This window comes from Cyprinus carpio, chromosome B1, assembly GCF_018340385.1.
Source record: "Cyprinus carpio isolate SPL01 chromosome B1, ASM1834038v1, whole genome shotgun sequence".
Taxonomy (NCBI): Eukaryota; Metazoa; Chordata; class Actinopteri; order Cypriniformes; family Cyprinidae; genus Cyprinus; species Cyprinus carpio.
Genome location: NC_056597.1, coordinates 9,673,205 through 9,688,748, shown reverse-complemented (window position 1 = coordinate 9,688,748; position 15,544 = coordinate 9,673,205). Strand labels below are relative to the sequence as shown.

Here is a 15,544-nt window from a genome sequence, read left to right as displayed (position 1 = left end):
GATGTCACATGGAGTATTTTAATGATGTACTTACTACCTTTCTTGGCCTTGAACGTGTCAGTTGCATTGCTGTCTATGCAGTTTCAGAAAGCTCTCGGATTTCATCAAAAATATCTTAATTTGTGTTACGAAGATAACTGAAGGTCTTACAGGTTTGAAATGACATGAGGGTGAGTAATTAATGACAGATTTTTCATTTTTGGCTGAATTATCCCTTTAACATTCTATATCTCTGTCTTCAACAAGGCTAAATTTACTCGATCAAAAATAGTGAAAACAGCAATATTGTGAAATATTATTGTAATTTAAAATAACTTTTTTTCTATTTTAAATATTTTAAAATGTACTTTATTCCTGTGATGCAAAGCTGAATTTTCAGCATCATTACATCAGTCTTCAGTGTCACGTGATTCTTCAGAAATCATTCTAATATGCTGATTTGCAACTCAGAAAAACATTCCTTAATATTTGAATGTTCAAAGCAGTTGTGTTGCTTAAAAAAAAACATGGAAATCAGGATAATTTTTAGGATTCTCTGACCAACAGAACACTAGAAAGAACTACATTTATTTGAAGTCCACAAGCTTCCAAAGTAGGTTTGGCTCATCATATAGAAGAATCAGAGGTTCACTGTGTGTGTAGTAACAGTAATTTATTAACTGAGAATTGCTAGCATATGTTACTGTATTATAAACTAAAAATCCCATACAATTTTTAGTAGTTAATTATAATTTTGGAAAAATCAGTTTTTGTCATTCCAAATTAAGTTTTCAAGGTAACTTGCAACAAGACGGTCATTTGTTGTATTGCAATTATTTGATACCCGGGTGTCTCCTTGCTAAATCCGGATATAAAAATAGAAGGCTGAAAACACACCAGGGCAAACTGGCTCACCGAGTTTCAAAGACTTTACAAATGACTTGCAGATGTTTAACGATTAGTTATTTTGTTCTGTTATGTCCACATTGCTCTGTGTTTGTCATGTGATTTTTATCCATTTTAGGAGTCAAAACAGGTGACAAGATTCAGATAAGTGTTTGATGGGAAAATTCTAATATATTTCATCACGTAAAGTTTTGTAGTTCTGTAAGTTTGTGCAAGGTACATTGACAATAATTTTACTAGTTTCACCAACATGTGGACCAGTTTCCAAAGGGATAATGTGGGGAAATGATTATTTATAACAAAAGAGAACACAAGGGACGCTCAGAGATTACCTGGAAATGATAAAGCTATTGTACAAAAGAGATTTTAATAAGTTATCGTTGTGACACATTATAGTCAATACTGAATTTGCATATTGCAGATAAGCCAAAAATAGCCTCTGCTTCACCGATAAGTTTATAGTGTGTCCTCATGTGGCTTATATTATAGCTTATGGGTGACTTTATAGCTCTCAATGTGAGTTTTGGCAAGAATCCAGTCTGCTGTATTGCTAACTCTCTCTGACAACAGGACAATGAATGGAAACCTTCTGTGATTCATGTAAACCTGATTGTGCCGACTGCACTGCAAGACTTTTTCATTTGTGAACAAATTTGTGCCACTCTAGGAATCAACCTCAAACTGTTAGGTTCACAATTGCCACACACATTACTTGAACTAAAGCAGTAAATAAGATTAAAACTTAACTTGCTTTTTCCAAACAATGTTACTATCTGCATCTATTTCTTGTATGAATATTAATTTTTTTTTAACAAAACAAACACACAAACAAAAATTCTATCATTAATATCTCACCTTTATCATATACATTTACAGTGGAATTTTTTTGAAAAATCATAATGCAGCTCTTGCCATCTAACAAATATATCTTCATAGTAACAAAAAATAGAATTTTATTTTTAGGTGGGCAAAAGCCCACGATAGCAAGATCCTATTTGATTCTTAGAGCCTAGAGTTCTTTCTTAATATTAGCTCTGCTCAGGGCAAGTCATGCCTCTTTGCTCCGTTTTAACTTGCCCTTTATTTTGATTTTTTTCCCAGGTTTCCGCAGTCTACCTATTGAGGACCAAATTACGCTAATCCAGTATTCCTGGATGTGTCTCTCCTCCTTCTCCCTCAGCTGGAGATCCTACAAACACACCAACGCCCAAATGCTCTACTTCGCCCCTGACCTCGTCTTCAACGAGTAAGCTAACTCACACAACACTGTCCCTTCAATTGCTCCGCTAGGAAATACACTTTCCCTATAAGTGCTTCTTGATAACGTTGATCAAGGCCGAGAGTTAGGTCAATGGGGCACATAATCAGCACAATCGACGAGACGTGTTGAGTGGAAAGAGTGTGATTGTGTGCTTTTTTAAGCTTAACGTCCATTTATTGAGTGTAGTGGGAGAAGCATAAAAATAGAGCACAGTGACCCCTGCAGGAGAACTGGAGCACTTCATTGTATTTGTCAAATGACTTGGAAAGAACTTGAGGAGAAGTACAGAATTAATTGGCATTTTTACATATTAAAATATTCTCATCATCTCATTCACGACTTCCACACATCCTGATGGTGAACCATACCGCGTAGGTTTCTGGCATACATTTCTGAATGAGCTTTGTTTGAGCTCATGATTGCCTAAACAATTAGCAGTCCTTCAGCACAGTCACAAAGACTTGAATTTGAACTCCAGACAAATCCTGAATCTCTTTATATCAGACTGCGACGAAATTTAAGGCACACATCCAGGCAGCAGTGTGTTGTCATCCACAATACCACAATATTGGTAAGATAAACACATTACATTATATTAACCCAGTGTATATAAAATAGCACATATATACTGTTATACTGTCCCAAAGTGAACAGGTCAACATGTTTCCACTGAAAATAGTTTGTGCTTAGAGTACTGTGTACTATATCACCGTTTATAGTTAACACAAGGTATAATACAATCCAAAATATATGAAATAATGGTTTGTACTGACCATAGAAATAGAAAAATTGGTTGCAAAGAACATTTATCCATTCAGAAGACATTTAGCGACATACAACTTTCCCATTCAGTCTACAACATATTAATAATTCTACATATTCTGAGTGCAGTTCATTGTTATATTACATTTTAATGGTTGGCTTTAATGATATATTGGTCGCCAAATGTCCATGTGAAATCTAGGTCTTGAAGCAAAACCAGTTGAGAAGCACTGCAGGACTAGTGCAGCAGTGCCCTTAAAAGATATTGATTGAAAACACTGTGTCTGCCTTGAAGAGGAGCGAAACAAAAGTTTCCAGGTTTCAAGTCTGACACTTTTCAGTGTCCTCTAAAAGTATGTCAAAAGGAGTCAGAAATATATGTGTATGGGTGGGTGAGGCTGATCTTTGACAGACTGCTGTTTGTGTGTATGTTCTTCTGACTTTCACACCTCTAATACAATTCATATAGAAACAACTCTCCAGCAGCTTTCTCAATAAACTCTTTTGTCTATGACAGAATGTAAATGCTATATATATATATATATAAAGAATAATTAGAAAAGCTACTGTAGGGACCACTATAAGGCAGATATTCTTACAGGTACTGAGATGAGGAATTGAACTCATTGAATATTAAATAAAGATCTGTCAGACTGGAAGAATGTGAGAGACAGAATCAGTTCTGGCAGACAAAAGGCAGACAAACCTGAGCACAGAATGACAGCAGGTCAGACAGCTTTGGAAGACAGATAGGCATGCATGTATTCAGAAACACACACACACACACACACACACACACACACACACACACACACACACACCTAGAGCCAAACAAAGTGGCAGATCAGAAAAGGTATCTAGTAAATTAATAAACAGCCAAGAAAGTATCAAGATGAAACCAAAAGTGGCTAATAAGACTAAGGATAAGATTGTCAATGTTGAATTCTGTGATCTGTTGAAGCATTTGTGAACACTGGCTTTTTTATTGTACGACACAAAGCCAGAATTCATTACATTTACATGTACACAATTCAAAGATGTTTACATTGTATAAAAGCTAAACATTTGATCAGTTTATGCATTCCCTGCAAATCGAACCTATGACCTTGGTGTTGTTAGCGCTATGCTCTTTCAGAAAGCTTCTTGTTGCGTGTTTGTTTGTCTTTGAAAACTTTATTAGTATTAAAACATTCTAATACGAATTTATTTGTTTGTCTTTGAAAACTTTATTAGTAATAAAACATTCTAATACGAATTGATCAATAGAAAGTTCAAAAGAACAATATTTGTTTGAAACAGAAATATTTTGTAACAATTAAAATACTTTTTTGTTATTTAATATGTCCTTATGTTATGTGTCTAATCTGGCTTTGCCATCACATGAATATATTGCATTTTAAAATATATTCAAACAGAAAACTATTTTAAATTGTAATAATACTTAAATAAATGCAGCCTTAGTGAGCATGCGACTTCTTTCAAAAGAAGTCAAAAACATGAAAAAACAAACAAAAAAACAATGATTCCAATCCTTTGACTGAGTGTTTATTTTTGTTTTCATCAATAGTTAAATCGCTTATGAAGTTACACAAATAATGTTACAGTTCCTAATAAAGTTACTGGCCATTTGGCAAGTTTTATTTATTTTTCATTTATATGCCCAAGCCTATTTTTACTTGACTTTGGCAGTAGATGAGGGTTAATTCTGGACTGTAGAAGTTCTCCAAACGGCTCTGCCAATGTGGTAATCTAATAAACCCCAAATGGTGCCTCAAGTACCTTTTAATTGTTTCAATATTCTTTTAACTGTATTTCCGCAGCAATTTTTGATTCAGCAAAAATGAAGTTGTTTACTACAGATCCTCTCAATTTCTCCACCAGGGAACGTATGCAGCAGTCAACCATGTACGATCTGTGTGTGGGCATGCGGCAGGTGAGCCAGGAGTTTGTCCGTCTGCAGCTAACTTACGAGGAGTTCCTCGCCATGAAGGTCCTGTTGCTGCTCAGCACAGGTGAGCTTGTGTGCACAGAAAACACCTTCTACATGTGTTTCAAACAGACAAAGAATCAGCCAACAATATGGAAAATAAGCAAATGCATGAATGAATGGATGTCTTCATTCACTCCATTTGCCTTTAGCACCCGAGTATGTGGGTGTGGGAGATCAGAGAAATTTCCATGACCTTTGATTGTATTTAAATACTGACACATGTGGTTTGACCTAGTGACTTAGTGAGAAGGGATTTTAACATCTTTTGAAAGGTTACATTCTCATAATAGAAACGTGCGAGTTGTGTCCATAAACTGGGAAATCAGGTTCCTTTGCCTAGAGCCTCATACAGCTGAGGTCAATGAGTTTTAAGCAGGCTGCGGGTCCCGATCTCTTTCTTTTTGTCACACCTTCACTTTCCTGTTTGTGCTGCACTTTACACTAATTACGGCAAAAAGACTAAAAAAAAATAGATTTAAAAGATCTTCAGAGCTACAGTTTATTTATTTACTGGTATGGACCTTGTAATTCATTAAGAGAATTAACAAAAAAAAATCTATTAAATTGAACGGTTTATATCGTGGGTGAGATGCTAACTCAAAATTTCTTCTCAAGCTTTGTGCACTGAGTCTAATGCTAAAACACTACTATTTGGCAGTACTGAATGATGTCCATCATTTTATCTTAATGTCTTCTTTATGAAAACATTGTTGAAATTAAAAGGTTTCCATAATCTCCTCCACAACCTTTAAGACGTGTCGCTAAGTAATTGCTTTTTAGAAGATACTGCTTTGTTTGCAAAAATGGATCACTTTAATTAAGACACCCAACCGAAAAGAAAACACATTTCTTTCCTTACACAATTAAATCATATTTTAGCATTATAATTAATACAATTGTCCCATATGTATACTATAACTGACAATAATGCACATTGTTAAGTATAATTATTATTAATTAATAATATAATAATCAAATTATATTTCTGATATTATTGGTATTTATTTACTCAGAAAAATAAAGGAGTGTAATAGATTAAGGTTATAATATAATATATAAGGTTATAATATATTTTAATGTATGTGTGTGTTTTTTTGTTATATATACATTTATAAAAAGTATATTATGTTATATTATGTTTTCACAAATTTTTGGATGCAATTAATCGATTTGACAGCCCTAAATATAATATAAATATATATAAATAATAAATGTAATATAATATAATATAATCTTTCCTTTTTTTTAGCTTCCAGATACAAGAGCAGTACACACACTCAGTTCAGGCAGACAGGCACAGCCAACGCAGCCCTGGGCTTACAGCATATGAGACTGAAGTTTGAGTTCTAAATTCTCATACAGGATAGGTTTTGGGATCCACAACCACTTGCTGATCCTCTGGAGCCCTTCCAGAGAGCCCTGCTGTACTTAATAAAATCCAGTCAGGAGATGGGCACAGCTCCAAGAGCTGGTGTTTTTTCTCTCTAAAAAAAGAGCTTCATGCAAGGAGAAAGAACAGGGGAAGTGTAGGCCGAGTATCAGGGATGGTACATTTTTTAAAAGCTGAAGCTTTTGATGGAGTGATTCTTTAAAGAAGAAGAAGAAAAAAAAGCTTTCCTGATACAAAATCAACATATAAACAAAAAATCTGACGTCTTTCGCTCACTACATCTGTGATGTGGGCTTATGTGTGTCATTGCTGATATGAGATAAGCTGGGAAGAGCTGTTTTGTTATATAAACAAACCGGTTTCTGTTTTCCACGGGTAAACCAACCCATTACACAGATAATAGTGGACTACAGCGCTTTGTTATGATCTACTTTATATGCAAATGTTGCGTTTCTATGTATTAATGCTGTTGTGTTGGCATGTTATCTTATGGTACAGTTACTGCTTGATGTTTTTATAATGCAGCTTGCTCAGAATGTATTTTTTCATTTGTTTTTCTGCTTTGCTAAAGCTATTGTGTCATGGCCTCTACTGTGGGGCTCCAGGGCCACTGTAGTTTTAGCATGAAGAGAGAGAGAGAGAGAGAGAGAGAGAGAGAGAGAGAGAGAGAGAGAGAGAGAGAGTGAGAGAGAGAGAGGCTGTTATTCCTCTTTGACCTTGGCTAAGGTTTCAGAAGCCCTGCAGGCTCTCACATGACCTTATTTGCGATGGTAGTGTTGACCTGCTAAAGAGTGAGTCACTAAACCAAATCTTCTCTCGGTTTTGTGACTTTTTTTTAAAAGAATTCCATTATTTAACCTCCGTTTTTTTTTTTTTTTGCCTGTGGTAGACTCAGACACTAGGCAAGAAATGTTCCCACAGACACTGCTATTGTGCAAAAAGATCAGTCTGTACAATTCAAGGTGTCAGTTTGACAGTATTTTGTTAATAGTGTTAAATACTTTATGGTGGACAGATCTTTTGTTGAGCAGGTCTTTTTTATTTGGACACCTACTTTTGTTATGTAATGTCTTTGCATTATATAACAAAATATCAAATTAAGTGGCATTCATTTTAAAGTGATAGGATAGGCAAAATGTTTAAGCTTTTAAATTACAAAATCACAATTTTAAGTGGGCAACATTAAAGGAATATTCTAGGTTCAGTAGAAGTTAAGCTCAGCCAACAGCACTTGTGACATGTAAATGCCGATTGCAACAATCGTTTACTTTGAATGTGAAAAAACTCTGGCCAAACCATAAACATTAAAACACTCAATAGTAGTAGAAGTTTCAAAAGTGTAGCATTAAGGTTTAATAGATATTCATGTTAACATAATTTAAGCATTGAAAAAAATGAGTGCTGTCAAACGATTAATCGCAATTGCTGTTGATTGAGCTTAGTTTTACTAAATATCTCTTTAACCGACTCTTCCTGTCAGATATGTTAACAAAATAACAGATTCTACATGCAAAAGAATCTATTTCTTATGACAAGACACGATTAGCGTGGCATAATTGCCCCACTTTTTATTCACTGGGGCTCTAAATGGCAGCCTGTGGCTAATGAGGCTGGATGTGGGTCAATGGGAGAGAAGAAAACAGGGGGAAGTGACCGCGGGTTTAACACACCTGCCAATGAACAGAGGTAAAGAACTGCTTTTCATTCAACACACAGAGTAGAGAGCTTTAAACATCCTGAAGGACTTGTTGTTGTAATTTGGTAATGTTAACAAAACAGTTAGCTAGTTTCGTGCTAAGAATAGGAGTTTGTTGAAACTTGTTTGTGTCTGAAGGCTACACTTAGCATTAATAAATGATGTTGGTTCTTGCATCTTAATAAAACTTTTTTTTTTCTTTTTTAATTAAACGTTTTCCATAACTATCACTACAGCCTTAAGGCATGCCACTGTGTAAATGCTGCTTTGTTTGCAAAAATTAACCTTAAAATCACATTGAGACAAACATAAATGAAAATAATTCAAATAGCCAGTCAGTGGGATGCAACAAAATTACTAATTTCATCAGAATAGATGTTATTTGTATGCTGTCGAGCAATGGACAGAGCAAGCGTGAGAATGAGCTGTTTCTTATTCAGCTGTCCAGAAGCTGAATGTCATTTCAAAAGGTTGGCTGGAGGCCATGAGTGCACTTGTCCTACAGGATAGGAGAGAATTACTCCCTTCAACCTGAATGAGCTTTTATCTCCCATCTGCCAAAAGTAAAAGTACTTTTCAGTACTTTGAGTTAATCCTGAATAACTTCACACAAGGGAACATTAATCACCTGAGAAGGTAGACTGCGAGGCAGACAGATTAGATGGAAGGATGGATAAACAGACAGACATGGATGGATGGATGGATGGATGCATGGTTAGATATATATATAGATAGATAGATAGATAGATAGATAGATAGATAGATAGATGCAATTAAGGAAAATAGTGTTGTTTTACTCACTATAGAGCGAGTAGCTATTGTAACAAAGTGACTTTTTTTTGTTGTTTTGTTGACAGTGCCCAAAGATGGTCTGAAGAATCAAGGGGCATTTGAGGAGATGCGGGTGAATTACATCAAGGAGCTCCGTCGCTCAGTTGGGAAAGCCACTAACAATTCTGGCCAGACGTGGCAGCGCTTTTTCCAGCTCACCAAGCTTTTGGACGCAATGCATGAAGTAAGTCGAAACATTCCCCTGTTACTGACCTCGGTTGATAGATCAAAGACAGATACAGTTCTGCTCTAATTATCCAGAGTGTTCTCATTCAGTTCATGGGTCTCTTGGGTCACACTTTATTTGAAGGTTCAATTCTTGCTATTAACGAACCATTGAATAAGAGTTTTGGGTGGTTAAATTAATAATTACTGCTTATTAATAGTTAGTAAGTAGTTGTTACGTTTAGCTATTGGGTGGGATTAGGGATGTAGAATATGGTCATGCAGAATATGTGCTTTATAAGTTCTCATAAACTGCCTAAGATGTTAATATGCATGCTAATAAACAATAATAATAGTAAGAATACAAAGTGTTACCAAAATATCTAATTTTCATAATATTTGTCAACTATTGTAAGCTTAATTTTAAGTAATGTTCAAGCAAATCGGTTTTAATTTTCTTAAATTGAACACAAAACAGATGATTTAAAGCAGCGATTTTCCCCCTTTTTTTTTCTTTTTTTTTAAGCAGAGGACCTCTAAATTTAAAAGTGGTTGTATTTTTTTGTGTATAAATATGTTTATACAGTGTGCAAAAAAAATATGAATTATAAGGGAAAAATGCCAAAATTAAATAATTGGCTTTTTATGGTCATTGCACTAAAGCCATAAGACATTAATAAATTATTTTGTATTAAGTTGACCTTTTTTTTTTTTTTTTTTTTTTTTTTCATACTATTAACTATTTCTTTTTGTTATTTGTTAGAAAAAAATAGGTTGTGATTAATCTCATTATTTGTGTCCAGATAAAATTTTTGTGTTAAGCATATTTAATATCTTAACACCTTTGTGGTCCCTGGATGTCTGTTTGCTAAAAATAACAGAAACAGGAGTAATAGGAGTTTATAGACTTTGTTTCATATAGTAGAAATCTTCTGCTTTATTTCTATAATATCTGAAATAAGTGCAAGCACTTTCCTGACTAAAAAATGAACACCTATATTCTGGTTTAGATCAAGCAGCTCAAATATTTCTCTAGAAACAAATCAGAATCAGCTGATATTTATTTAAGAAATATTTATTATTCATTCATTAGAAGTAGCTCACAATTTCTCGTGTGGTTAGAAGCTGAAAACCATTAATATTTAAAATCAGCGGATGTTAAAATAATTTCAGTTGTAGATTATTAACGAGTTATAATATCAAGTGTGCATTCAAATGAAAAACTGCCACTGAGAGATTAGAGCCTCGGTTTATTTCTGAGAGCCGTTCATTGCTAATCACTTTTTGCATTGCTGCCAGCTCAACATTTTGTAATAGCACACAAAAGTACTGGGAAAGACGTTTTTGAATTGCACTTGGGGGTAAAGAACACTTGACAGCAGTGTTGATTTATTCATTTGTAAGATGAAGAGAAACAAGTTCAACTTCTGCCTAAAAGCTTTTCCGCTTTGGTCAGTGAGACAGAACATCCATAAATGAGCTCGGCCGCCCTGCAGTTTTTCTTTGCTAATTCATCAATACATGTTTACCCAGATTCATGTTTCACTAGAACGTCTCTTTAATGATAAGCATTGTCAGTTTGAATTAAATCTTGACAGAAGTCTCTTCTCCCTCTCTCTTTACAGCTCGTAGGGAGCCTATTGGACTTTTGTTTCTACACTTTCCGTGAATCCCAGGCTCTGAAGGTCGAGTTCCCTGAGATGCTGGTGGAAATTATCAGCGACCAAATACCAAAGGTGGAGTCAGGCCTAACACACACCCTCTACTTTCACAAGAAATGACTGAAAGCTTGCAAAAGGAGGGAAAAATGAAGGATCACATGAGAGGAAAAGCAGAGGACACTCAGCCCTCAGAGAGCGAACAAGAGCAAGCCCGCTATGCACAAAGCAAGGCGTAACGAGAGACTTGGTTTAAAGCCATATAAGGCTTGCGTAGTGCGGGAAGGCAAAGAGCGATCTCTGTACCCAGCCAACAGAGAAGAACTCATATTTCATGTGACAGTGCGTTCCTTACCCCCAAAGACAATGCTGACAGCGTTCTATAAGGATATGAAGCCATATTCTTTGGTAAAGCTATAGTGCACAGTCACATGTGAATACGTCACACACAGAAATATGGGCCCACATACTAGACATATCCTTGACTCCCAGACCTGTCAATCTGCCAGTAAATACCATTGCGTTTATATGTAACTCTCCTACAATCTGCCGCTCAGATGAAAAAAAATTACAGGTAAGATTCAGTAATAAAACGGCTTTTTATTGCTGGTTAAGATGGAAATATTGATTAAATCGGGGTGTTTGCAAAGAGGAAATAAGATACTCCAAGGGCTCTAATTCGGAATAATCGGTGGACGGAAGTAATTGTAGAAATAATTAAATCTAAATTTATCTGCAAAAATGATGATGTTTACATAGGCCACGCTGATTCAGTGCTGCGGTGGCCTGATGATTGATAAGCTGAGAAACGGCAGCTCCGAAAAAATGCTCTTGGATCAGACAGAGAAAAAAAAAGAAGACATGCAACTTTGCAATACAGCAAATATTATGGCTCATTTTAAAAAAAATTGAGCTCACACAAACACACATGCCACATTTTGTGTGCGCGCTTGGACTGTAGCGAATTTAGTAAATCGTACCTAAGCTGTTAACCAGCTCCCTTTTGACGTTAAGGAAAATACAGTACTACTTTACAGTTCCATACAAGAAAAGCATTTTATATGATTGTGAAGTTTATGCGTTTCCAAGAAACAATCCAGCAAGAAGCCATTTTCTAACAAGGTGCTTCTGTTTTCTTAACGTAAATAGTAGATGATTTTCAGTAGCAGCACATGTACAGTTAGATACCGTATGGGGAAAATCAGCTTTTCTGACGCATACAGCTTTCATATTAGTAAACAACAATAACAGCTGTAGTCCCTTAGTAGTCAATTGTAAGAAACAGACAGGGTTACGCGGAGTAATAACAACAGTAACCTGCTCATAAACACACAATATATGTATATCGTATGATTCTAATTGTTGCTTGTAGGAATATTTTTCAAACATTGTACATAGGAAGTTTTTGATTTCAACCACCTTGCAATTAAAACTTGGCTATTTGGGGAAAAATAGCAGTCGACTTGAGAGAATTGTATCTTAAAAAAAGGAATTTGGACCACTGTTTCGTGTTTCATAACCCCACTGTGCTACTGATGGAATCAAAAGAGGTACCACTAGTTCTCAAATGCTGTGAGTCTGAGGACAATGAAGGTTTGTGTGTGTGTATTTCCGTTTCTGTTTTTCTCTCAAATTTCTTAAAGGCACGGGATAGCTGACTTATTTTTTAAAGGGCATTGTTGGTTTTCTCTGATAGGATTAGAATGATCCTATTGGCTGATTTTGATTTGCACAGACACCATAATGTGATAATTGGGATATTAGATGTTCTGCTATTGTGTTGGTTATGTAATGTGCTTTGGGGGGTGGGGTGGGGGTCAGGTTGGGACGTTTGTGAACTGGAAAGGTCCAAGAACTTTTGATGTTTGCCTTTTTGATGTAGCTGGTTGGTGGTGAAAGACAAAAAAACCTAATTCGATTAGAACAATCAAATCAATCTGTGGTACCCAGGCAAAACCCATTTCACCGACCTGTCAATACACTGTACGTTGAAAGTTTTTGATGTACCTAAAACTAGGTATTTGCAGTAGTATCTTTTTTCCAACCTTTCCCTTTTTTAAATACACAGATCTATAAATGATAAAAACTGTTAAATGGTTCATAGGATGTATGTGAAGTATTTTTGAGAGATTCTATTTTGCCGGACACAATATATTAGTAATTTGTCTAAAAAGAGTATATGAGATCTTTTGTAAAGTGAAATGTTTATGCATGCTTTTTGAAAAGATGTTTACAGTGTATTTAAGAAGGGAAACTTGTGCCTTTTTTCTCACAAAAGTTACCATTTTACAGAATCTATTGTAAATAAATCAGTGAATTAATATGTTGCGTTGTATGGAACATTTCTATATTGAATATTTGTCCGACGCTGGGAGGAAGTTCACACATTTCCCTCCTAACAGTTACTGAATGCCCATCAATCAGAATCCAGAGCAAGAGTCAGAGAGCATGATGGATATACATTTAATTTATATTTACTTTTCACAGCAAGAGAGACTTGTTTACTCCCTGAATGTCACTAACTTAAAACTTGTCATTTTGCTCTGTAGTAATGTGAACTAATTGTCTGGGTTTTTTTTTTTTTTTTTTGTGTGTGTGTATGTGTGTGTGTGTTTCCTCTTTGCTTCGCCTACAAATCTAATAAAAACACAATGCAGTGCTCAAATTAGAGGTTAGCTATATTAAGCTGAAATGAAAAGTACTTGTGGTTGCCAAATATTTTAGATTTTTTTAAAAATAAATATATAAATAAAAGTCAAACCAAGAAAAAAAAAAACATTTTTTTTTTCTTCAGTGCTTCACAAGTCAATGTCTTGTGAACCAACAATGCTCTTTATTTTTATTTATACAGAATATGGAAAATATATGGAATTTTTTAAAAACAAATTCAAGCTTTATGTAAGAAAAACCTAAAGACAAATCTAGGACAGGGAGCAAAACTGAACCGGAACTGTCTGATATGAATTCAGATGTCCATCAGCAACTTAAGAGAGAATATAGATTGCCATGCTTGTTGCAGCATGTTTGCAATTTGCGTTTCTCCATCACCAAATGATGAAGCTTGAAATATTGAAAGTTGGTGTGAATCCACACTTTGAGTTGCTTGTTACTTCAGCTTCGACAGTCTGCATATGACTTTTTAGAAGTATTTTTGGCGAGTCTAATAACATGTAAAACTATGCATTTGTACAAATCACATTACCACCAAGCAGCACCTTTGTGCAAAATAAGGGCAAAGCATGGTCAAGGTAACCAGAGTGTGTTGAACCCGAATAAAATACAGCTTACTAGTGAAAACCCACAGATCACATGTTGTGTTTGCACATTAACACCCTTGTGCTAATGGATATTGATTTTTCATTTTTGGGGATCTGAATCTGAATCTGTGTGCTATACATTGTTTAAAGTGACAAAGCCATATCTCTTTTGTGATAAAAGAGCATTTCCTGTTCATATTTTGATTTGTCCCCCCTTTTTTAAAACAAACAAAGAAAAGAAAAGAAAAAAATCAGTGCTTTGTACAATACTTGTAAGCAAATCTCCTCAGTACAGAAATATTCAACATGAGCAAAAGACAGATGCAAATAGTTCCTCTAAACTGTATATCTTGATGCAAATCTTGCCATAACTGTGTTTGCAGAAACATCAAGGGATTCCAATAAACCTGTTAACAAATAATTACTGTGCACTCTTTCTTTTGCCATTAAAGACAATTCATACACATTTAAAGATCAGGAATTGGTTGAACTTCTGCTGTGAATCGCAATTTATACAACAGACATTTATTTATTTATTTTTGTCTGGAGAACATCTACTAATATTTCACTAAAACTACTAGTATTCTAAGTACATTAGCAAGTGCTTTTGAATGTAGTGATGAAATACACTTTTTTTTTTTTTCATTTAACAGTCGGGTTTGGTGATTTGTTCTGGGCTTGCTTAAGGACAGTTCACAAACTGCACAAAATGCTCATACTGTAGATGTTTTAGAGATTTAGGGGTCAACTGTAGTGGACAACAGTAGGAAGACTTGGATCATAGGATGCTGCAGACATCTGAGTGGGCGCTGAGTGAATGGAAAGAAACAGCAGAAGTAGAAAGAAAAGGAATGGATAAGAAAAAAACTGGATACAGTATGTGGCAAAGCACAATGGAAAACAAAGAGAGAGAGAGAGAGAAGAATGCACACTTCAAGAAAAGAGGAGAGTAGGTTTGAGTGACAAAGTCATAATTTAAACTTCTGGCAGATTTTAGTTTTGACAAATTATATTTCTCCAGGGGAAATGAGCTTGAATGAGGAAGAAAGTGATTATGGTAATATGTGAAGAAAACAGCAAGTCTCGTCTGCATTTACTGGTCTAGCAGTGACGGAAAAATCCTCGGAAAACAGCACCAGAGAGCGAGATCTTCTGACAAAGAACATAAACATTAACAATGTAACACCTCCACGTCCCCAGAGAGAAAATTCGCCATTAACCTCGTTAAAAGCCCGATCTAAAAAAATGTGCTTGTTTGCCAGACTGTGAGAGTAGACAGTATTACTTTTGCTCTTTTGCGCAAATCCACAGCCCACTCCAAATCTCTCCCAGATTGCCAATAGCGCAAGCTGTGTAGTCCTGCCAGATAAACAGAATCTATTGGATCAGGCAGATTTCAGGGCTGTGGCTTCACACATGGCGGCTTCTGTGCCCCAGATTCTCTGCTTGCAATCACTCAATCCTTTTCGGTTTTGTTTTTCACTGTCCCACCTTATCGGTCTCATTCATCCAAGATATAATACATAACAGTTTGTTTATATTTCATACAGTACGTAGCTGCATGCAGTGCAAAATACTCAGCATGAAGCGAGCATTCTTACTGCAAAAAGTAACAAATAGATGTTACCTTACTTCCCCAGTTCATTGAT

At 35.4% G+C, this 15,544-nt stretch overlaps 1 protein-coding gene across 2 annotated transcripts in view; it reads left to right on the top strand.

Moving 5' to 3' along the window:
• The window catches only part of nr3c2 (nuclear receptor subfamily 3, group C, member 2), a 71,931-nt gene extending 57,631 nt beyond the window's left edge, over positions 1-14,300 (top strand). For both annotated transcript variants that reach the window (XM_042716515.1, XM_042716516.1), the window contains exons 6-9: positions 1,987-2,131; positions 4,790-4,920; positions 8,842-8,999; positions 10,606-14,300. In XM_042716515.1, coding sequence (XP_042572449.1) covers positions 1,987-2,131; positions 4,790-4,920; positions 8,842-8,999; positions 10,606-10,761 — 590 coding nt within the window. In that variant the 3' untranslated portion in view covers positions 10,762-14,300. The remainder of the gene's footprint in view (positions 1-1,986; positions 2,132-4,789; positions 4,921-8,841; positions 9,000-10,605) is intronic.
• The last annotated feature ends 1,244 nt before the right edge of the window (positions 14,301-15,544 follow it).